The sequence below is a fragment of the Melanostigma gelatinosum genome, assembly GCF_949748355.1.
Source record: "Melanostigma gelatinosum genome assembly, chromosome: 9".
NCBI lineage: Eukaryota > Metazoa > Chordata > Actinopteri > Perciformes > Zoarcidae > Melanostigma > Melanostigma gelatinosum.
The window spans coordinates 17,608,547-17,633,409 of NC_136642.1; the positions used below are offsets into that span (position 1 = coordinate 17,608,547).

At 41.9% G+C, this 24,863-nt stretch overlaps 2 protein-coding genes across 3 annotated transcripts; both read left to right on the forward strand.

Moving 5' to 3' along the window:
* Nucleotides 1-599: 599 nt before the first annotated feature.
* On the forward strand, nucleotides 600-3,411 carry hint3 (histidine triad nucleotide binding protein 3). Its single transcript, XM_079274791.1, has 5 exons — nucleotides 600-729; nucleotides 1,345-1,462; nucleotides 1,649-1,718; nucleotides 2,267-2,393; nucleotides 2,567-3,411. Exons 1-5 carry the CDS (start codon nucleotides 601-603, stop codon nucleotides 2,612-2,614), a joined length of 492 nt encoding a protein of 163 aa, XP_079130917.1. The 5' UTR covers nucleotide 600; the 3' UTR covers nucleotides 2,615-3,411.
* Nucleotides 3,412-6,291: 2,880 nt separating this feature from the next.
* trmt11 (tRNA methyltransferase 11 homolog) lies at nucleotides 6,292-15,136 on the forward strand (the record flags this gene model as incomplete). 2 transcript variants are annotated; one of them, XM_079275071.1, is made up of 13 exons in its annotated part: nucleotides 6,292-6,369; nucleotides 7,112-7,177; nucleotides 7,340-7,413; nucleotides 7,569-7,650; nucleotides 7,774-7,866; nucleotides 7,963-8,097; nucleotides 8,182-8,338; nucleotides 8,440-8,520; nucleotides 8,698-8,862; nucleotides 9,085-9,157; nucleotides 9,388-9,522; nucleotides 12,736-12,856; nucleotides 14,802-15,136. In XM_079275071.1, the coding sequence occupies 13 exons, from the start codon at nucleotides 6,292-6,294 to the stop codon at nucleotides 14,940-14,942; spliced, it is 1,401 nt and encodes a 466-aa protein (XP_079131197.1). In that variant the 3' UTR covers nucleotides 14,943-15,136. The 2 variants fall into 2 exon arrangements, with proteins under 2 accessions (XP_079131197.1, XP_079131198.1); XM_079275072.1 differs by having other exon boundaries at nucleotides 7,115-7,177.
* Between the last annotated feature and the right edge of the window lie 9,727 nt (nucleotides 15,137-24,863).

Here is a 24,863-nt window from a genome sequence, read left to right on the forward strand (position 1 = left end):
ATTAAAAGTGTTTAGGCTATTTCTATTTCAGTGGCTTCAGAAATCAGTATCAGTGATTTTTAAGGTAGACCTACTCTGCCTTTAACTGGACCTATGTACTGAACCAGAAAGTCACAGGAACGACTATGTTGGCTTTCATAAAGTCACCAACTCTCATTATAACGTGACCAAAAAAAAAGATTCAAGTTATGGAGAAGACAAATACTATGCACTTAATGAACAAAATATTAAGGGTAGCTGATGTTTTCATGAAGCATGCCGGAAAAGGGGATTGAAAAACTTCTAAAATCAAGTAAAATATATGTTGAACCACATCGCTCCCTGGTGGCTGTTGTATCCATAGACTGTATATAAGAATATTTGATTCAATTCAAGTCAATTCAATTTATTTTTGTATCGCCCAAAACAACAAATTACAAATTTGCCTCAGAGGGCTTTACAATATGTACACATTTGACATCCTCTTGTCCCGGAACCCTCACATCCCTGATACCACATCCCTTCTTATAATATAGATCGACAATCTGTTGGTTTCCCCTTGTGCGCTAGATGGTCTCTGGGATCGACTGTGCAGGTCTAGATTGTAAAACCTACTCAACAATGGCAGCAGTCGAGGCTACACAACCTGCTCTGGCTGATGTTTCCAAAACCAGCAGCGAAGGATATGAGAAGAAATGTATTTTCTGCAAGATTGTAAACAACGAAATGGGCACGGAGCTTCTCCACTGTGTGAGAATATTGCAATGATTAAATAATATTGAGTGCAAGGCTAGCTAGCTGTAGCCTTTGTAAACAACTAACGTTATGTTCAGAAGCAAGTTTAATTGGCTCTGTAACAAGTGACGTTGTGAAGAAGTAGCTAGATTTAATGTTTGATTTTGGTTGAGACTAACGTTATGCAAGTTAACTGTACAGTAATTGAAATACATTTTTTTTATTTGGTACTATAGTTTGTAGTTTTATATGGTTTATTGTGTTGTATTGCAGGGTGTGTCTCACATTTCACCTCGGATAATTGTAGGCCTGTATTGTGTCCATGTGCTAGCTTGGTCCTGTGTTATGTAAGTTAGCTCACATTTTCCAAACTGTTTCCTCTATAAGGACCTTAATTCAGGGATCCATTGAATCACACTCTCATTGGCGATTCCTGTGTAGAGCTTGCTGCAGATATGGGACTAAACTGGTGATTGAATTAACATATAACAAAAGGGTAACAAACATGTGGTATTTAAAAAAAGTGTTGCACTGAACTAAACCGTGTTATCGGTACTCTTCTACCCTTCCAGTCCCGAAAGTGATGTATTCATTTGCATTTGCTGACTTGTTCATTTGTCTCCGCTGCAGGATGAGGACATCTCATGTTTCAGAGACGTCAAACCTGGAGCTCCCCATCATTACCTTGTCGTTCCAACCAAACATATAGGGAACTGTGAATCACTCGGCAAGGAGCATGTGCCTTTGGGTAATGTTTAAACTACATGACTCATGACTGATGCTTGTGGAAATGATTACATTTTGACAAATTGCCAACTTCAATGTCATCTGACAATTCATTGCTAACTAATCCTGTGGACTAAAACTTGTATTTTGTGTTGCCTGGTGCCAATTGTATTATAAAAAAGCAACTTGTTTTTGTTGTCATACCCAGTGAAGCGGATGGTCGAGTTGGGGAAGGAGATCCTCCAGAAAAACAACGTAACGGACATCAGTGATGTCAGGTGAGCTACATTCAGTGGTGCATTTTGTAGCTCACAGCTCATCACGCTAGAAATGAGTGGCTCAGGAATGTAAGTGCTGCAATGTGAATACTACAAAGGGAACGACTTCAAACATTTACAGCAAAGCAGCTTTTGTCAGCTGAGGTCAAGGCCCAGGTCAGTTTTTCTGTCAGCAAATAGTGAAGCATTATTTCGAGGTGAATTGTCCCTTTTAAAATGAATCAACACTATGCCTGTCTAGACAGACGAGCAAGCAAACAATCTTCAGTTATGCCAGGTACTTATTGGTAGTATACTTATCAGTACATCAGTACACAGTACCAGTGTAAACTACACTATGAACTGTATTTACCTGGAGAACAGTAGGTCTTAGTCCAATGGAAATTGATGATCTTCTAAACTGTTGTGTAATTGTTAATGACTGATTTGATAACACAGCTGTTGCTTTGTTGATGTAAGTGGCATTTAAACTGAGTTAGCTTTTAAAACTTTCCATATTTTTCAAGCAGTGAATCTGTGTGCACTGAAGCCCTTTCCCTTGTCTGCAGGTTCGGTTTCCACTGGCCCCCATTCTCTTCTGTCACACACCTACACCTTCATGTCCTTGCACCTGCCAGTCAAATGAGTCTCATGTCTCGCCTCTTCTACAGACTCAACTCCTATTGGTTTATCGCGGTAAACCCCTTCTTTACTATACGTTCTGTGCTCCAGAACAAAGCATTCTATTGTATATAATTTGAGGATTAGTAAAAAGAAAATAATCCCTTCTCGATCCCTGATCGATCCCTGATTTGTGCATCATCACGCCACATCTAAGCAACATAGGTTGACTTTTTTCTTTTTTGCAGGCGGACCAGCTGATTGAGCTTCTTAACTCTAAAGGAGAGACCACCTGATCACTTGTTTGGATCCAGTTCTCGCAGTACTTGACTTTGATGCGACTGAAACATCCACCTTCCACACTCTCCAATTAAGATGTGGTCTGAGCTAATAACCCAACATTTTAAACTGGTGACATATTCGTAACAAGACACCACTTTTCAGACTTGAATGAAGCTAAATCTTTTTGTTTTTGCGACTTGACACATGTCCCACCAATGGTTTTATAGAAGAAAATAATTTTTCCATTAATCCACCATATAAAAAAATGCATTTACTTGACGGACCAATAGCATACGGTGTGATTCACCTGTGTTCATCCGTTGATCACCTTTTTACAGAATGGAAAGGTGAGTCCAACAATGGATAGCCCATATAATGCACAAACTGTCGGGATCCCTGACATGTAGTACTGCCTTAGTGTTTTGCCAATCTGATTTACGCATGTGTAACTGACATTATTTTAAAAACTCTGGAAGAAAAACGAATTTGTGTAATTGATACAATGACATATGTTAACTAGCTGAGTATATCACAAGTTTCTCAGCTATGTTGAGTTGTCTCTTTCCTGATGGGCATCTTGTGGCCTAGCTGAAGCGGCTAACTGATCCTCTGACATGTGCATGAAGTGAAGTATGCTTTATCAGCTCAATAGGCACAGAAATATCGTGGGGTATTTGTAATGTCTTTAAGATGTATGACATGAACAGTATGGTGCATGAAGTGAATATTTATGCTATACGATACCACTGTACACTAACGAATGAAAAGAAAGAACTGTATGAAAGTGTATGTACTTTAAGAATTAATTTAACGTAGAATAAATAATACATTGCTGCTTCTCTGTGTGTGCCTAATGTAGTGAGTCCTAGATATCAGTTTACACTCTTTCCCAGTCATTAGTTTAACTACTCCAGTTAGTGCTTACAGTTCACAAAGCACCCGCAGCAACACAATAACAGACAAGACGTTATTTTTCTTTCTTTCTTTTAATACCACAAGCAGTACTTGCTAATTGAATAATCAACTTTTTTAAGCTAAAAAATGTTCCATTAGTTTGCACGGCCTTTACTTTTTAGGGCAGCAGATGTTATGGCGTATATTAGTCAGCGCACAGTTTACTGTGTAGTTCTCATTGCATTAAAGCAGCATTTTGTGTTTATTGTAGATGTGACTTAGTGTGGTGCAGGTGAACAAAGTTTCAAACTGTAACAAGGTGACCTAAACTACAAAGCACATTTGTAATGCTGTGACACAGCCAAGCCAACTCGGATCAAGTTCATCCTATAGCCCCATATTATCTGTCACAGGCAGCCTCGTGTTCTCTTTGACTTTGGTTCAGACTCATTAACCACTCTGACTTCATTTCAGCTGCTCACTTCACCACTTCTCCCACATTACAAAGCGAGTGAAGGAAATATAGGGAAAGGGATTTGTTCGGCTAAGATCTGATTTAGCGAGATAATAAAATAATGTAAACAACCTAGTCACCCTGGGAAACACAAGGTTTAACTCCCCCAACGAATAGTATTTCTGTCGTATCTCTATTGTTAAGTTTCAACCTCAGATCAATGTTTCTCTTTATTTGTGCTTAAGATTTAGCTTTGCATATCCTGCCATGATTTAATTCCCCTCGACATGTTACTTTATTATTATTTGTCTGATGCATCTGCATTTTAGGTACAGTTTGGCCTTTTTTGATTGCTATTAATAGCTTTTAAAACTCACGTAACCACATGCAGATGTCCTCTTTTTGTTGCTGACAAATGCTGCCACTTGTCATTTCCCCTGGTATGACCCAAACTTGTAAAAGTGTTTGTCATTGTGACGTATTTCATGCCATTTCTTCAGGTTTTTCTATTTTGTTTCTATTTGCACTTTAGACAGTTTTAGTTTTTAACTCTTTGTGATGAGTGATTAAATTGATTGTGTTTTTTATCACAAGGAGAAAATACATTAATATGACCAATGTACAATCCTTAGGGAGGCGATGTGAATTATCAGCTACGTAAGTTTTTACTTTTGTAAGGAAGAAAAACTATTTTCTTTCCTAAAAAGAGTGCATTATGTGACTAAAGTACAATGAGTGCTATCCCCCTGCTGTCTGAATACCACAGTGAGTGCTGCCATGAAGTAGCTCTATATTGCCACTGCATATACTGCATGTACCATGAATCAAGGCATAAACACTCATCCAAGTTTGTGATCACTGCAACAGAGTGATAACTGCATGGTCGTCCTTCCCCTGCCACAGCATTTCTCCCTCAAAGTCAACCAGCCCCTGCTTCCTCGCTCGTAGAAGAATCCCCACTAGTTTATTAGAGATTGTCACATAATGCTCAAACAGTTTCCCGAATTCCACAGTGATGGCTCTCCCATCGCTACTTCTTCCATCCCCGTCTTTGTCTCCAGGTTGTCCGATGTTTCTTATCACCTCACACAGCTCCTCAACCTCTCTGCTGACGTGTGTGTGAGCATCCTTCCCTCGCTGCTCCGTCACGGACCCCTGCAGGGGTCTCCCGTAATCATCCTGCCCCCTCTGAGGGACCACCACACTGGGTCTGGTGTCCTGACTGAAGGGGTTGTGCTTCTGGTGCTCCCGGTGCTCATCGGACCACTTCTGCCAGTTGTCCGTTAAGCCTTTCACAGAAACAATGCACGCAGCATTGTCATCGCTAAACTGAGCAGGATCAGGGATGTCATCTTCAGTCGCCATGATGCTGCTCTGGCTGTTCGTCCCCATCACTGTTTATGTTGAGGAGATCACATAGCTTTAATTGGTAATTTCTTCTACATGCAGGAATGCAATGTTGTTCTCACTGAATAATATCCCTTTACCGTTTTTATTGCTTTATTATTGAAATAATAACTACGGTACCTAAAATGATCTCTGGGTATCAAGCTCAACGTTACATTTCATCTAATCATAGTTGTCCTGTCCTGCATGTGGACTGTTTTTCTGATTTAGCTGTAGAGATCTGTATATGGTAACTGATGACTGAGGCCACAATCTGAACAACTAATTAAGTTGACAATTCATAAAAAATAATGAAAAGCGAAAATATAGTTGAACAAAATCAATATCGGTCAATCAAAACTAGAAGAAGTGAACACACTGCTTTGGAAAGTAATTGCACAACCCTACAGACATTTGTAGTAAACAATTATGATCGAACTTACACGCTGCATACGGATTCGATCCTCACTTCATCTGCATGTTTCATTGTTGCCAAAGTGAAAAAAAAACATTTGGTTCCACTGTTACTATGCAGAACTACTTCACAATACAGTCCTGCAGCACTGCTGACAGCAGCAAAAGTGCGGGTGCTTTTCCGTCCAAAGGCAAACTGCAGTGATGGACATCTGTATCGGCCAATGGCCTGTTAGAATAGATCTGAGCAGCCAATCACTGATCAGAGAGAGAGAGGCTCTGACAAGGTGCCAGTGAAGCAAAGCAGATTACAGCCTTGAGAGGTGAGAGGAGTTTATCCTTGCACGTAAGAGCACGTAAAAGCAGAGATAAAGTTGCTTATTAATGACATGTTATTATTTTAGTGAATACAAACGAACAATAATTAGTTGTACAAAAATGAAAGATAATATCATTCTTCTCCATTTATGGTAATTTGGTGCCCAAGCGGAACTACTTCACAGCCCGGTTTCAAGCCGGACGTATTTTGAATCCGCAACAAATATGGCGACCTCCACCAGTCGATCATGCCTCCAGTACCTCTTGCATCTTGCCCAAGATAATCTGGATTTCAGATTGCCGGTAACCTTCATAAACTACTATCAGTTTCTGTCTGGCTCTTGTTGTGAATGTTTAAATTAAATTCGTGGAATTTGGCAGATAAGACTCCCTCCTCCCGCTGCGTTAGCTACGTGCTAATTCAAACTGTCAAAACGGAGTGGATACATTTAGGCTTTGGTTTCACGTGACAATTTACCGATGTTTTATCACATGATAATAGCAACACAATACGACTTAATTTATCCACCTGTACCTCCATCGACCTGGTGATAAACTGGTAGTTAACACTTGTCTGATCTCTAGCTTCTTTCTTATCATACATATAACCACGTGAATAGGACCCATGCTTGTTAGCACACATGGACCTGTGGACATACATTATCAATACATTATAGACTGTTTCAACGGAATTGCATTGCTAGGCAACAGCTTGGGTCCATATATACTTCCTGTCAGCTGATTCACATACACTGCAACAGGAAATAAACTGTGACACGTGGCATGTTTATATTTACATTTACTATGAAATGGCCTATTTTTGGGTTCAAACTGCAGTAATCACACACTTGTTAACAAGCAGAATCATGTTCACTTGTTTTTAAATGTGATCCTGTCGCATCTTAATCGTCTTACAAGGATCCGCAATGATTTTACACATGAAGATGAATTTATTTTTCATGTGAAGTACTGCTCAGTCTGTGAAAACAAGATTATAATCATGCATATGATGGTTTTTTTGTGATCTATTTGCTAATTTACGCAGGAGATTAAGGCCTTGCTCGCTCTCAGAGGAAAACCATTCCAACCGAGTGGAAACTTCCAAGAAAAGGTTTGCAAGTCAAATGCACTCCTTTCAAAACTCGTGCTATTTACCCAACTGCTGTATAATAAAATGTTTGGCTCTAATTATTGCTGATTTGATAGCGACCTCATTAGAAGGTTTCTGTTCCACAAAGTAACTACCGGTAATATGCTTGCCTCTTGTCTGTAGACTCCTTTCTGGTGTCTGGATGGTTTGTCCGAGGGGGATGTCTGCGGCGTCATGGCCAGATCTGTTTGTGCAAAGTAAGTGTTTTAGCTTTGGGAGGAAGGTAGGCGACGGTCTTAACATGCTACATATATTCCCGTCCATTTAAATCTGTGCCTTCTTGCTTTGGTAGTATTTCTCTACTACAGTGGCTGAAATGATGCTGTAGGTTCATGTTGCATTACCCTTGCAGGTCTGCTTTTGAACTTTGGGGCCACGGACAAACACACAGTGAACTCAGAACATCCCTCTTGAACTACCCATCAGAGAACATGGTTTGTGATGCTGCTGTTTATAGTCCTATTGCGTTGGGACAGACCAATCACTGCAATTCTGGAAAGTATTTTCATATGAAACATACAGAGTCTAAGCTTGTCTTCCTCCTCATTCCCCTACAGTCACCATTCATGCACAAAGACTCAACTTACAGAATCAATGTCTACACTTTCAACAAGACTCTGGAGTTTGCAGACAGAATCAAAAGGATTGATGTGAGCAGAATGCAGATCAACGAATGAATGAGCTGATGTGAAAACATCGGAATGTGTGCGTATGCCCTCTTTGAACGATCCGTATCCTCCCACCAGGCTATGGAGTATCTTCCGTTTGAAGGAGCGGTGAGCCTGAAGAGCCCACAGCACATCTTCTGTTTGTTGGAAGACTACGGCACCGACCCCAACGACATCCCTGAGCACCCAAACTACATCTATTTTGGCCGATGGGTGAGATACATTTGACTGTTTGTTTACATTTGAAAAATAAAGAGGCGATCTGCAACTTTTCATCTTTACACGCTCCTGCACCAGATCGCGGATGGACAACGTGAACTGATCCGCTCTCACAGTGTGAAGAACAGACACTTCATAGGCAACACCAGTATGGATGCTGGGCTCTCATTCATTATGGCCAACCACGCTAAGGTCAATGAGAATGACCTCGTCTTTGACCCGTTTGTTGGCACCGGTGAGAAAATCCTGTCGCTGACTCTCACTCACTCACACACATAGAATATAGCATAGACGGTCACACACTTGAATGGGTCTTTGTCTCTTGATCTGTTTTAGGGAGCCTGCTGGTAGCATGTTCTCACTTTAGAGCCTACGTCTGCGGAACGGATATCGATTACAACACTATTCATGGCAGAGGTAAGTTTAGTCTACTTCAGTTAGGATTGTGGCTTTAGTTTATACTTCAGTTCTGTTTTAATCCGAGTTTACTAACATTGCTTCTAGTCATGTCTGTGTTCAGAACCAACAGTGGCAGGAGCCTGCTTTGAATTTCAGACACTATCCAAATGTCCTAAAAGTGCTGTTGTCTCTCAGGTCGTTCAAGCCGTACAAACCAGATGTGGCGCGGACCTGATGAGAATATCAGAGCCAACCTGCGGCAGTATGGAACAGAGGAGATGTATTTAGATGTAATGGTGTCTGATGCTTCCAAACCTGTGTGGCGGGAGGCAGCTCTGTTTGATGCCATCATTACTGATCGTAGGTCCTATGTTCATTCTTAACAGGCTGTTAACACTTGTCATAAATGTGTCTATAGCTTTTGTGATTCTTGCAGGTCCCTTTTAAAACAAATTTCACTGAAGCAGCACACGTGTGCTCCAGCTACATCTGTGCAGTCTATTGCATTCATCTCATAACTGGATCATCTTTGTCCTTTGTCTTTCTTGTTCGTGGTTCTTGTTGTGGTGCTTCTGACATCAGCTCCGTACGGTATCAGAGAGTCCACGAGGAGAACGGGCTCCCACAAAGATGTTACGAAACCCCCTGACGGCATGTAAGTACGACTGACACTCTATGACTCCATGACAAAATGTACCTGAATTTGTACTGTCGGGTCACATTTTATTCTACTCTCTGCAGGTATCATTATATGTTCTCCGTAACAGCCCGATTCAGTGAAAAAATGCTTTTAAAGAAAATCCTTTGAAATGTTTTGTTCGTCATGTTAAATGGTGTGTCTGTTGCTCTGGTCTAAACCTGTTTGTGTTGATTTGATTCCTCCAGCTATACAGAGTCTCACGTCCCTGTCTCACAGGCGTACCACCTGAGTGACATCTTCACAGATCTGTTAAACTTCTCTGCCCACCACCTGGTCTTGGGTGGGAGGCTCGTCTATTGGCTGCCTGTCTACAGACCAGAGTGAGTGTACATACGTATTGTACTGTGTCATTAGCTGATAATATAAAGGTATTTTAATATGCTGAGTCTGCTGCTACAGATACTATTTCAAGAAACTTCAGCCTCTCACAGTAACATCCAGTTCTTTAAAGCGTACTGATTTCTGTTAGTCAAACTGTGTCTGTGACTTTCATTGTTGTTGTTTAAGAATAGGCTTCGTGCATGAAGATTTATATTTCAATACTAGATTTGAAGTGAACTTTGTCCTCATGGGCTTATATTATGAACCCCTTTTACTGGTGCTTCTTCAATTAATAATTTGTATCAATAGGGGGCAGGCTCAAACCATAAACCAGAACTGCACAATGTAGGCGTGTCCCACCCAATAAATAAACCGACATTTAAATCTTTTGTTGGCCTAATTAATTGCCTAGTTGCCAAACAACTTGAAGCAAAGCATACTTTATAATGTTAACACTATAATGTAAACGTTTCATAAAATATAATTATGGTATATAATTAAATTAGTAGATAAGTTGTGAGGAAGTGTAAATGTAGCACAAACTGTCTGAAATGTCTGTTTTGTTAATCAGTTGAATATTAACAAATTATTTTATGAGCTGCTAAATGCTTTTAAAACCTAGGGTTGTGTACAATTTACCCGTAGCACTATTCCATTCCCGCTCCTATAAAACGTCAACCTGCGGGTGTAACCACCTGTGTGGATGACAGTGTTTATACAGCATAGTATACAGGTGTGTTGAGGTTTCCCCACTCAAACAGCTGGGCCACAGTAAACCACAAAGGGCTTATACTGTACAAGACGGCTCTTCTGAAACAGTTGTGCATTGTCTCATGTGTTGTGCACTAGCAGAAAGTGAAGTGCTGACTCGAAGTGCAGGTGTTTGACTGTAAAGATATCCACCACAACAGACAGCGGCAGCAACGGTAGTTTGGGAAAGAAAAACCCTGCAGGCCTGCAACTACTTCTGGTCACTGATTATACGACCGGGGAAGAGATGAGATAATCACGCATCCTCTGGTTTTATATGTCTGAACAAACACAAAAGCAAACCTTTGCTCACGTCCCCCTGTGTGTGTGTGTGTGTGTGTGTGTGTGTGTGTGTGTGTGCGCGTGTGTGTGTGTGCATGCATCCGTACATATGCATGAATGTGTGTGGTCTTGTGTATGAGCCCATGCATACATGTGTGTCATCATGTTCACACATTTGTCTTTGCTACTCATCTACCGGCGCTTGACTCTGTGCCTGCCAGAGCGCCATGCCAAAATAAACGTCTGAGGTCAGGCAAGTCAGATATTTGAACTATCTGTCTCTGCAGTCTGTCTGACCTCTGTGTGTGTGTGTGTGTGTGTGTGTGTGTGTGTGTGTGTGTGTGTGTGTGTGTGTGTGTGTGTGTGTGCGTGTGTGTTTCTGTGTACAATCACACGTAAGTCTGTGTGTGTAAGCCCAGACGTAGCCTGTCTCTTGGGCCTAATCTGGGGCTCTACAGGGGCGATATCGCGTTTCTGTCACCCCCACATACAGTATTTTGTGCGTCCATGGCTTTGATAGAAACAGTTGGGATTGTGTGTGTCTGCCTGCTCCATGAGAATAGGGAGACTGTATGTGTGTGTGTGTGTGTGAGATGATGACAGGTGACACACAGTCCTCTCAGCAAAAGACGGCGTCTAAACCACGTTAGACCCCTTACGTATCTCCCCTTAAAAAATAAATGGAAGAAAACGTACCAAGACAGATGGTGGAATGTCAGTCATCACAGCCATTAAGTGTCCTAATTACAACATAAACAAGTGAGGAGAAGAAACAAAGTGGCTGTATTGTCAGAAGTAAGGGGATACGTATAAATGAGTATACATGAGACATGTTTTCATTTGCAGGTCATCATTTTTTACTCCAGTGTCAATTTCTTGACATTTTCTCTCATTTAATGACACCAGATCTTCGGCTAGAGACAACTGTCCACTGCTTCTGCTTCAGCATCAGATTTTGCATCTGGCAAACTGTGAAATTGGTGTCATACATTTGCTGGAATTTAAAATATTGTGGGAGAAATAATAGTAATTTAGAAATGTATTTGATCCATTTTAAAGGCAGAATGAGTTCTGGTTTCCTTAGATGTATAGACTCCTAAATCATACCTCTCAATCCTCACTTATGACCCACTCGAAGGGTGTGGCGGTGTCTGTATTTACAGAGACCTTGTCCTCTTCTTGCATTTCCTCTCTTCTTTTTATTGTTCTGTGTTTGTGATCTACAAAAACGTAGCAACCAGGTGCCAGATTGTAAGCGCGCATTGAAGAGGAAGGGCCAACTTTGAAGGCTGTGTTTGCAAACCGACAAATCAAACGCATTGTGCAATCGTACGTTTAACTTTTTAGCCAATCAAAATGCATCATCGTGACAAAAACAAAAACAAAATTTCAGCTAGTGTGGTCGTGTCTCGATGGTTACCCACAAGTTGCAAAAAACTCTCGCGAGGCTCGCTGCCCATCGACACAAAGACGACCCCTGCCTTCACTTGGACATTAAAACCAGCTCGGGCTCTCCACTTGGGACCCCTGATTGGCAGCAGAGATTCATCACCTGACTACATCACCGTTAGTCACCCTGACGACCAAACATCCCGTCGCCGCAGAGGCCCACATGTGGTCATGACAACGGGGCTACAAACAGTGACGCGTAAATCTGTCTTTGAGTCGGACTGTTGCTACTTTGACGGCGGTTAGGAGAAAGTGCTACTGACACAAATATGCAAACACATACATCATCCACTGTTAATAGGCCCCAACCTGGCCTGGCTAGTGATGACAGAGCCAGCAGTCGACCTGTCGGGTCAGAGTCACTTTTTCCACCTTCATCTTTGCACAGAATGAGCTGCGGTAGCTTTACCAGCCGTGGTTACACTGCGCTGGTAGAATATTTAGTGATTTGATAGGTGAGAAAGAAACAGAAAAGGGTCTGAAGGGAGAAAGGAAAGACACTGGAACGGGTAACATTTTGACAGGATTAGCCTCTGTCTGTATCCCAGCAGGCTTTTTTATGGCCTCCAGATATTAGTATAGATAATAGGAAGAGCATTGTTGTCACCAGGGCCTTAAACATTCCTCTCATTCAGCTCTTTAGGTTTGAATGGAGTTGCTCTACCTCTGTTTTTCTGTCTTTCCGTTCCCAACCTGTAACTACGAGTGACGTGAATGTGTCCTCTTTTCAGGTACCGTGAGGAGATGGTGCCGCTTCACCCATGTCTCCGTCTCATCAGTAACTGTGAGCAGACACTCTCCAGCCACACCTCACGACGCCTGATCACCATGGAGAAGATCAAGAAGCCTGAGGTGGGTTTCTCCTATATAAGAATTTATTTTATATTAAATATTTTAGTCAACTGAATACCTTAGAACAGTCTGTTGGTTGGAGTCAGTCACATTGGGCTCTGGGGAATTTAATACCTACTGTTTTCCTCCCTATTATAGACAAAATGATTGCGAAGAAATTGGCAGAATAAGTTTAGTTGCCATCCTAGTTTTCATGAAGGCCTGTGTTTGAGCTTGTAAGGTTTGAGGACATCCGGAGATGCAGGCTTATTTAAAAAAACAAAAACATAAATGTCATAGTTTCTTGCAACGTGCATTTTTCTTCTGATTCCTCTGATGTGGCTGTAAAGTTGACCATACCATCTAATTGGATGCATTCTTTTTAATTAGAAGCACAACTTCCTATATATATATATATATATATATATATATATATATATATATATATATATATATATATATATATATATATACTACCAACCTGTATATGCTGCATAATTATTTCACTGTTTTAAATGAGACCACGTGTGTGACTGTCTTTTCATATTTTTTGTATCTGTAGTTCTTAATGTAATCACATAAGCATGTGTCATGCAAGTGTACAGAGTATGTGCATATGTGTATGTTTTTTACATGTCATCCCAATGGAAGTGATGGTGTCTCTCTCTGTCTGTCTGTGTTAAATCCTCAACATCTGGCTGTGATTGGCTCATTTCTTTTGTACTGGAACTCTAAATGGCTTAATCACACATGTTATGGGAAATAATCCATCTTTGGATCTGAAATCCATTCCACTTCAAACAAATTGCTCCCATAAAGGCCCCGTATGACACGCACACACAGCTGCTTGATCTTATCTGACTGCTATCCGTCTCAGGTCGCAGAGTTTTCTCCTTTCCAAATAGGCCTCAATCTGCACCTATTGGCACTCGTTCATCAGGGTTCACAGCTTGGTGTGTGTGTGTGTGTGTGTGTGTGTACACTTAAATGTGTTTTTAAGCCTTTGATACATGCACACGTGTCCACACTGTTTCTGTGTTTTGACAATAATGGGGCCTGCCTAATTGCTGTAAAACGTTTCCTGTTAAACTCGTGCAGAAGAACATCTCTGGAGCATAATTTGTTCTTATTTATTGGGTGTGTATTTGGTGGCCATAAATTACTTGTTATCCAAATTAGTTTGATTGACTTTATTTCTACTGTTTTCAGTTGTTTGTGGTTAATTCCCTCTGCCCTTATTCATTTGGGGGTCACGACTACGTTGTCAGTCTTGTTTAGCAAGAGTTTTCCTTCAGAGTCGTCATGGAAACTGTTTTCAGGTTACTTGGCAGCATGGGATAGCAAAAGAGAGGTGTTGCTGACAAATTACAGGCCCAGCATCGGAGTCGTCACTTCCAACTCGACTCACCTCATTATTCCTCCACCCAGCATCTCTCTTCCTCCCTTCATCCCTCCGTTGACCAGCAGCTACCTTACAGCCAAGACACACTGTTTAACTGAAGAGATCCAGTTCATATACATTGTTAATATATACAGCCTCAGTACTGATCCTTAATGCAAACATGGAAAAAGTATGCAAACCTTGTGATGCTAATATTATACCGACATGTAGTGGGGAGTTGTTTCATTGACTGGAAATATGGAAGCGCTGCTGCAACTTTTGCATCCAAATTACCTTTATATTAATATGGTGTTATCAAATGTTTAGTCTCAGCACACACTGCATTTGAGCGGGACAAAGCATTTACAGGTAGCTCAAGATTTGTTTGTTTATTTGTCTCGTCACATTCTTTAACAAGCTGTGAGTTTGAATGGCAGAAGTTAAATCAATAAATAAGTTTGTATTCCACCACCTCCTATAATGTGGCTAAATGCTCTAAGGAGTTCTCTCTGTTTAATTGGGGGGAAAACCGGCAGCACCTTTTGTCAGTTCATTACGATAACCTCTGCATTTCTCTCCTTACAGGAATTTGACAGCCTGGCTCAACTTGCAGACACACATTTAAGTCCTTACCAGGGACACAACGCCTTCAGAGAAAAGTATTTCAGCGGACTAAACAAGAGGTGTGCCAAGGAGGACAACAAATCTGTTGTCAATGGAGAGTGACCGGATGGCCTGCCTCGTGGTGTGTCTTTATAGAATAGAAAAAGCAAGTGCACACAAGATGCAGAACGTGGCGGCCTGAAAGAGGGGAACGAACTGATCACTTATTTGTTACAGTTTTAATTTTTCTAAACTTTTCACATGATTTTAATTATGGTTCTTTATATGCCTGTACTTATTGCTTTGCAAATAAATTGATAAAACAAAGGTCCTTCACTGAGTGCTGACTATTTAAACTACAGTTACTACACAGACAGTTGACTGGGGGTCACAGAGTCACAGAGACTACAACCATGTTTTACACAGTTGCACGAGAGGGTGCAGCTAAGTACAACAAAACACGGAATAAGACATTTTTAGGGGACCAAAATATTGCAATTGACTCGACTGAAAACACTGTAGGTTAAAGTTCTAAGACTAAAAGACGGACTCCACCCAAACTGGAGTCACTCACAAGGTAGCCACACCCTAAAGCATACCCTGCTTTATCGTCTATTTTACTCTAAATGGCACCATCGTTTACTAGATGGACATCATTCTGTATTGAAGAAGACTTGAAACAAAACTTTTCATTTTCTCATAGACTTCTATACAATCAGACTTCATTTTGCAACCAGAGGAGTCGCCCCCTGTTGGCTATTAGACAGAATGCAAGTTCATTAAGGCACTTCTGCATCGTCTACAATTTTCAGAACCCGAGGTTGCCGCCGGCTCGGTAGCAGAGCTCGTATAGAAACAGAATGTATAACTGCATCTAGAGCCACCACCCTGCTTCATTCAGACAAAGGCGGCATGTTTAGGTGAGAGAGGCCTCCCGGTGCAGGCGAGAGCCCAAATGACAGGGCGTCCCCACCTCGCCACACACCACTACGGTTAGTCAGCAGCTTTTGTTGTTTTCCAACCACAGTTTACATGCAGCCCGGCTCATTATTCATCTCCTGAGAGCGACGCAGCAGGCCTTTATGTACATTACCCCTTCGCTCTGTTTATCAGTTGGGCCTCTGCCTTTCCACCACACTTCCCCGTTCGCCCTGCTTCACAGGGAGAGAGTTCCAGGCACCATCACATGATACCCGGCTCACCATCGTTTGCGGTACTTGGTGTTTACAGTTCCCACAGTGCCCTTTTGTTGTATATCATCATCAAGCAAAATCAAATGATTCCACAAGACAGTTAGCGACTTCGCCTTTCTTTACCAGCCACTTCTGCCCTGTCTGCCGGGGCATTTCTTTGCATGTCACATGTAAATGAGTACCGTGTTTGCCACAACAGAAGACCCCTCTGTGTCGAAGATGGTCTATTGCTGTGTTTGATGAGTGATGCGTGTGTGTGTGTTTGCTCTGCCACAATACAGTGATGAACCGTGTTCTCAAGAGCCCTTGGTCTCCAATGATGCAGGCTGTAATTAGGGGGGGGGGGGGGGGGGCTTCCTCTCTACAATGCGTAATGCTGTCCAGACCTTGTGGAAATTCTGTTTGTGTGTGTGTGTGTGTATACATGTGTGTACTTGTAAGATCTGGTTTTGTTTTATGTTGGAAGCTAACTGCAGCAAAGCAGTTTCCTGGTGTAATTCAGTGGCACTAAAATGATTTGAGACAGAACCTGTAAAATACAGCAGACCATTGGTTTCGTGTGTCTTTTCTGCATAATTCTTCATTCCTTAATTGCCTTTTTACCATCATCTCTATTTATTTAATAATGTGTGTAAAATTGAGATTTTTTTCACATTTATTAAGTTATATTTATACCAGCAGAGGCTCTATTCCTACTCTACTTTTCTTTTTCTCCCAAATCCTTAATGACTCTCTGCCTCACCTCCACCAGTTCATCCAGCCTCCTCTTCCCCTCCTCACCTGCCTCACCTCTGCCCTCTCCTCCTCTCTCCCCTGTCATCTACAGGCCTCTCTTTTTCTCAAAGGGGAACTCCCTGTAGGAGGAGAGGGCCGCTGTTTTGGAACAATGGCTTCTGATTAAACTCCCCTCTGTCTCAAAGTGACAGAGGGGAGTCTTCAGACTGCTGAATCAGCTGGTATAATATGAGTGCCGTAAGACGCACACACACACACACACACACACACACACACACACACACACACACACACACACACACACACACACACACACACACACACACACATGTACATGTGCTGCACAAGATGTCAGACTTAATGTGAAATTCAATGTTTTCCCCCGTTGTTATTGTTATATGTTATTACACCGAGCAACATTTTGGGAAATGGGTATGGGCACTGGTATTGGTACTGGTATCATCATTTCTTTAAACGATACCCAGCCCTAGTGTGTGAGTGCGAGAGAGAGAGAGACTTCATCGTGCACAGCTGGTATTCAGGAGTGTCCAAGTTTCTCTCACACACACACACACGTACATGTGCGTGACTGAACATATGTGGCACAGGTGCAGTGCACCTGTCCGTAGCCTGGGGAGTTTAGACACCTGCAAGTCCTCCACCCCTTCTCGCCTTGCCGCCCCTGCCCTCAGGTCACCCCCGGGCCCTCATCCACCCCGGGAAGCCTTACGCAGCCCCTCAGTTGTTGATCGAGGTAAGATGAGAGCTGTTATCTCAATGTCTGGGAGGAGAAGCACAGCGGAGCGAGAGCCATTATAGTGCAACAAATCACCACAGGAGTCCCACCTCACACAGCTGTGTGAAACTCAAACCATGCTCAGAGTAAAGAGGAAGAGGAAGAGGAGAGATGAGGGTAGTACATCTAAGATTATAGGATTTACTATTTTACAATCAAGGATTCTTTTTCAAGGATCATTAAATTCAGTGCCACTAGATGACAGCCTTGAGCAGAGGATGCAGTCAAAGTACCCCCCCAAAGTGATTCCCCTGGAGTTCCTGTGTGAGCTGTGTGTATACTGTACTGCAGCCTACAGACTGTTTGCCACATAATCAATGCTGTTCAGTTTGTAAACAAACAGTTCAGGGGCTAAGCTTTTGAAGTGATAGAGCTGCGGTTGAGAAAGTGCAGAGCAGCCTCCGAACGCACAACATCCTCTTTGTAGATACTCGCCTGGAAGTGGTGAGGGTTGTTGGCCCAGGAAGTAAAGGGGGTGACTGAACGGCTTGTCACATAACTTCCTCATCCTTCTTTCACCTATCCACGGCCCAGTCACACTGACCTTATTTAACTGTTTTGTCATCATGCGAGGTTATAGCACAGAGTTAAGCTTGAGGAAACTAAGCTACAGGCACTCCTGCTTTACTTTCAATAAATCCCCAGACATCCCACTTTGTGATTTGTGCAGCTTTTTGTTTTTCTGTCATTTTTCGAGCATAAGTCCTCCAGAGCTCCTCACACATGCATTGTTGATTTTCTAAAATGACATGCTTTTCACTGTGTGCATGTGATTATGTGTGTTTATGGGGTCGTCACACTGAGTACGACCGGAAAGAAGAGGGAAAAAAAGTGTTGGCAGAGAGCAGCGAGTAGCAAAAGCCAAAGACAAACAGTCAATGAGTGTATTTGGAAGTGTGCATTTGTGCTTTATTTTCTGTTTATTGTTTATGTGTGGGTTCTTGCGGTTGTCAGTGCTGTCATTAATGAAAAGAAACCACTGGATGGCTCACTTACGCCCTTTTTTAATGACTCTTAACTGCCAAGTGGGTACAAACACACACACACACACAAACACGCACACAACATGGCAAACATGGTTGTAGTGACACATTTCCTCTTCGACTCTTGTAAGTATCATAAAGCGCTTATGTCTCTGGACCTAATATAAGACACCGGTGGGGATGTACCATAGCCAATATGAGAGCCAATATTGCTCCATTATGCAAAGTAGATGCCTATTACAATTTATTTTTATTCCTGAAGTCCCTTCTTTATCTCTTCCACCTTCAGCCCATGTTGCACGCTCCCTGCATCCCCCGCATCTTTCCTCTCCGTGAGAAATTACATCTTTCGGGATGAGCTGCTCAGCCTCTGAACAGCGGAGCGTGCTGGTCTGCGCTGGGTTTGAATTTCAGCGATGCACCTCAGTGCCTCTTGAGAGGGTCTGATTGAAGTGTAGGGGTACAGTGTGTGTATACTACAGGCGGTTGTGTGTAGGTATGAACTTCTGCCGATCACACCGACCGCTCTCACGGCTGTGTAGCTGAGTGGAATGTGTGGTCCATGGGGGTGTGCGTTAGTCAGGGCCAGGATACACGCATGTTGCTCTGGGACCCGCGGAGACTATCGCACCCCTATCACTGCCGGGTGAATTCGTGAGGGGCCTCCTGGCTACCATCACACTCACACCTCTGCCTTCTGAGGTGAGGAGGAGCCCAGCTCACCTGCATGCCTAGCTGTGCTTCTCTGTCAGCGTATGTCCATCAATACTGTGTTGATTTTGTTGATTTTTGTCGAAACCACGCTTTCGCTCTCACTTTGACGTTTTGCTTTTGCCTTGAGCCTTATTTACATTAAACTGTCCAGCAGTGACAGCAAGTGATATTATAAATCTTTCAATAAAAGTTCTGTCATCGAACTTGACATTAAAGAAACTGTCCGTCCGTTAAGTGAAGCGATGGGCAGGATATGGTTAGCTTATAAATATATAGCATCTATAAAGCTCTCTAATCAACATGTTATAGTTTGTGTGTTGAATTGGTACAAAAAACGAAATGTTAAAAGGTACATTTGTGGTGCTACATGTGCTGACAGTTCCGTGATCATACACATCATTTATCGAGTATGACGAGTGACAACTCTCTGCTGGCTGCCTGGCAACATCAAAGTTACCAGAAGACTTTTTTTTAGACTTCAGTTCTTGAATACTTTAGAGCTTCTGGTTGGGTAAACAAAAAGGTATTTTGAAAGAAAGTCAATTTCACAAAATGTTCTGAATGCAGCAGAAAGGAGTTACATCAGGGAATGCATGCACAATCAAATGAAACATAATTATGTAGTCAACCATATTTCATGCTCTCTCTAAAATAAAAAGGGGGGGGGAAGTATAACCCAATAACCGCTACCATAAACTTGTCTTCAGTATTAATACAACTTAATAATATTTTCAATAAACATTTCAGCTTTTCTGATCTATAAACTGGTGCATAGGAAAGTGCTTTTCGAACTGCATTTTACTCTCTGCTGTGCTGTGTGGCCAAAAACGTCCTCGCCAGTATCTGACAGTGTGGCGCTCAAACCAAATAAACCCTGTAGATGTGAGTTAGTGCTTGTTCTTGTTGTTACAGCTTTTGGGTTTGGCGCAAGCCAGGACCAACACTGACTTTCATCCATGTAGCATTCAGAACTGCCCAAAGCTGTAACAACTTTGTTTTATATTGCAAGGCAGCAAGGAAAACGACACTATGATGCTAGAAAAATGTCTCTAAGTTGTCTATAGAAGTTTTCCAAACCGATCTTTAACAGGCATCTCAAGCTTCAAATGTCTATTTACAATGTTTTAAAGGGAGATATACTTAAATCCAACTCAAGTATTTTGTGAAATGTATTTAGGGCGTTTAGTTTCCCCATTGAGCAACAACAGGCACAGGGCAAGAAAAGGGGCTTGACACATTTAAATGGCTGACATACAAGTAACTCTTATGGGCAGATTAACACAAAAATACAACATTCTCAAGCAAACCACATGAAATGCAGTTTATTTTTCTTCTTCTCCTTTTTCTTACTGTTTTTAAACAGTGTTGCTATGCTACCTCTTCCTGCCATAACACCATAAACAATTTGCAGACCACTAAAGACCCTGCTGGTGGCTCAGGGCTTGCTAGTTGGGCTGCCAGGTTGCTGGGATATACAGTACATATAAAATGCATATATATATTTTTGTTGTTGTTGTATGTTATGTTGGACTCTATTTTCTGGTTCTATACACTTCTGTGATAAATGTGGATGAGACAAAGAATAGCAGAAAGCCCAACTCACTCTTTGACCTGGAAACCACACAAAGGGTCTTTGATGTAAATGTCGGTGGCATGTTCAAATCGATAGCGTGTAATATGAGGCTGGTGGGAAGTTAGTTTCATTTGTTTACTTTGTGTGTTTGGATATTGCATGATGAAAAGTTTGTTGCTGTTGTTTTTTATTTCATTCTTGCATAGCTTTTGTTGAACATTTTGAGGTTTTATAAATGTAAATAAATAAAATGTGTGTTTGTGTAAGCTTCTGCATGTGCAAGCAAGAGCATGTTAGTGTGTGTGGGTGTCTGCACACCGATACAACTTGTGTTTGTTTGCCTGTGTGTGAGGGATTTTGACTATCTGTACAATTTATATCATGGGGGCTTTCCAGAACAACCCTCTCTTTCTCTCTTTGCTTGCAAATTTTCCCTCCAGCTCCCCCAATCTGCACTTCTTCTTCCCCCTTGCTTTTTACCTCCCACCTGCCAGACTAATGCAATGATTCAGCATCTGCCATAAAACAGCAACCTGCCCCAGTAGTCTAAAAACCACCACTCTGTTTTATTTGGATTTGATGTGAATCAAGGTGTAACATGGTCACTTTGTGGCCCCCTGGGTTTTTCCACATGTAGAGCAGATTTATAAAAAAAAATCTTTTTAGACAATGATCCATGCATGACATGAAGGATTGTTAACAATATTGCCACTACATGAATTGTGTTACAGTTTAAAGCAGTGAAATCAAATGTCCCTTCCTTTATTCTGCGATAGCGACGTATTATTCTTGCACATGCCCCAAAAGAAAAACGCATGGACATTGCCTTTTGCTTCTATACCTGCTGTGAATATTCCTAAAAAAATCAGTTTTCTCTTGCTAACATGGCAGGCAATGCACCACTGTCTGATGTTACCATATGGCCATAAATAACTATGTTTGACCAACTCAGTTTAGAGTTTGAGCTTTGTTTGACCTCTAAACTGAATTTATCCGACGTTCATTTTGAGTTTTCTTATAGCTGTGTATAGGCCATCTCCGCACATCAAAGATGATGGTTCCTCTGAGAACCGAGCCAGATGGTTTTGTATTCCAGCAACAGAGCAGGATGTTAAGAGACATCATAAAGGTCGAAAGATAGGTGACAGGTGTTCAGATGAAAGCAAATCATTGTGACGGGTTTCTTGGAGCAATCATGTGATAATATATATTGCTGTAAACTTCAGTCAGTGAGTAAAAAGCCTGAAGTAGCAAATGACGTCCCTCTAATAAATCTTGAAATTGGACCACTGTTAAGCTCTCTATTCACATGATACTGTACCACAAGCACAGTATCCAGTAGTGCAAACAACAAAGGGAGGTGAACAGCTTTCCTCAGTTATTTCCTCAGTTTGTGGACCATTCTGGGAATGCAGTTTACCATTGTCATTACGTGCGCAAATAACAAACTTTGCCTTTTTACTCATCAACCTCTTGATGAGCCTGCAGAGAGGGAACTCTGAAGAGTATAACATTTCAGAAAGCCACAGTAGTAACTAGTCTGGTGATGATTTGGTGCTAAAATTCACTGAAATTGAAGTGGGTCTATAGTGACCATCTGTGTGTCGCCAGTTAGAATTGGGCACATTTCTTGGCAAATGATAAAGACATTGTTAAAACAGTATGGAAGCAGTTTTGATTTAAGGAGTTTTATCTCACCCTTTATGAGACACTTAGCACCTCATCAGAACTTTCCAGACAGAGTTGTTGTAAAAAGGGACGATTGGAGGCTTGCCAACTGCAGCTATGGTGAGCATGACTGGCAGGTGTTGGTGGGTGTTTCCACTGGCAGTGTTTCCCAGTATGGTCCACACCATACTAGGAACCGGCTGCTTCTGTTTTAAAAGCGCCTGCACCATGATCTGAGCAGTCAACACAAAGGCTTTGTGAAAGGTTGGTACTTTCATCAGGCATAACGGAATTTAATGATGATGGCAGCCATGCTCTTTTTTTGTCTTTCAAGTTAACAGATATTTAAAAATTGTTGGAAAACTTTTTGCAACAAAGCTAATCAGTCCAGGTTCACACCACACACTGCTCCACACATTTAGACCAACACCACGTGCAAAGCACACAGTTGCTAGTTCATGGGAGGGAGTTGGGTGAGAAATTCCTCTCTGACTTCATAAGCATTGAAGTCATTTTTCATGAAATCTGCTCTCATTCAGTCAAATAAACGGAGCAATTTACCTTTCGATGACTCATTGGTCTTGAGGGAACCTTTATTTTGAAGGAAGAAAAATCTGACTTTGTTAAGGCTTGGATGCAAAGAGGGAGCTTTACATGGTCTTTGCTTTTATGAGGCTGCAAGCAAAACCAAACGCACCTTTGTTGAGTTGGCTCTAAATAGCTGAATGCTCTTGCACAACGGCATTACCACCGGCTGCCATGTTCCCAGAACTGAGGCACATTTTTCCACTGTTAAGATGTCAAACAAATGCTGAGAATATATGCCCATTTCTTTGGAAAGAAAGTTAAGAAGAGGAAGAAAGGGTTGGTGATGGAACGTCTGCAAGGCAAACAGTGTTTGTGCTGAGATTGTAGTTATGATGGTGGACTCCTTTTTGTCTATCTCAGCTCATGATGTTGCAAGCTAATTACAAATGGTTGAGGACAAGCAAATGGCTACTGTTTGATTAATGGAATAGTTTATGCTACTTAGAGCAGGTCAAATGTATAGCATGTTCACCATCTTTGTCAATTAACACTGTCCAAAAAGTACAGCTGATGGAATGTCACAAGCAAAAAAAAAAATCAATTGGTCATTAATCAAATATTTATTTTTTGACTTGATGATGGCATAAGAGGAGCAGTTAAAAGATCAAATAATTCTGTGGAGGTCATAAACGTGTGACAGAGATTATTGTAAAGAATAGCAAAAAGGCCTCACATCAACACACTCACTCTCGCCTCGTAGAATACCAAGGCTTGGTAATTACGTGCATAATGTCTTTTCAAAATAAACTTCTGTCTTCACAGGAGGTAAGGTTTAGGCAGCAAAACCACTTAGTTAGGTTTAGGAAAAGAGCGTGGTTGACTGACTTAACTTGACTGACTATCATTCAGGTGACTACCAAGTGACTAATGTGAGGGTTTTAAGTTTTATTTCATGCATTCAGTGTCTGTGAGATGGGGTTTGAGGAATGTGCAGGAGTGGGGGTGGTGTGAAAGTGGCAGGGAGAGGTGTGAAGTTTAGGACAATGGGGCATAGGCCCAGGTGGGTCTTGTTGGACTTCAGCCAATCAGTGAGCTGATCGATGAGCTGAGGAATGCAACTTTGAGGGGACAAAGGGTTTGAAGCACGGGGGAATTTCAGATCTTCTGCTGGCCACCGAGGAGGCAGACCAGCCTTCTGGGTGGCTCGGATTGGATCTCACATTTGATTTTATATATATAGGTTTGTTTTGTTAATAATTGTGTGATTCGGTTTGTAACTGTTTGTATCTGTTTTTATGCTTCTTGGATAATAAATCCATTTGATTTTTACTTTAACCTGCTGTTGTGTTTTGGAGGCGATTGAGACAGCATGGCTGCAAGGGGGGGGGGGGCGATTTCTCCCTGTGTCCAGAAGTTGTGGCCTTAACAAATTTGGCACCCCAGATGGGACTTGACGAACTCTAAGACGGGGATGTGGGACCGCGGATACTTTCGGAGTGTACACGAATAAAAGGTGAGCAGAGCCATTTTAATAAAAATCTGTTTTGGTAATCTTAGCCGAAAGTGTTCACGGACCGCATAGACCCTTAGGGCCGCATCTGGGCACAGAGAAAGACCGCAGAGTAACCTGTAGCTGGAAAAGTGCATTCTCCTGACATTTACGCTAAATAAGACCTCAGGGAGGCCGGGTTAGAGTCCCGCAATGTGATAAATAAGACCTCAGAGAGGCCGGGTTAGAGTCCCGCAATGTGATACGCTAAATAAGACCTCAGAGAGGCCGGGTTAGAGTCCCGCAATGTGATACGCTAAATAAGACCTCAGGGAGGCCGGGTTGGAGTCCCGCAATGTGATACG

What these genes read in the sequence shown, in the direction of transcription:
- hint3 (XM_079274791.1), top strand. Translation starts at nt 601, where the DNA reads ATGGCAGCAGTCGAGGCTACACAACCTGCTCTGGCTGATGTTTCCAAA. An exon ending in GCACGGAGCTTCTCCACTGT is followed by an intron (nt 730 to 1,344) that starts GTGAGAATATTG and finishes TCTCCGCTGCAG; the next exon opens with GATGAGGACATCTCATGTTT. An exon ending in ACTCCTATTGGTTTATCGCG is followed by an intron (nt 2,394 to 2,566) that starts GTAAACCCCTTC and finishes TCTTTTTTGCAG; the next exon opens with GCGGACCAGCTGATTGAGCT.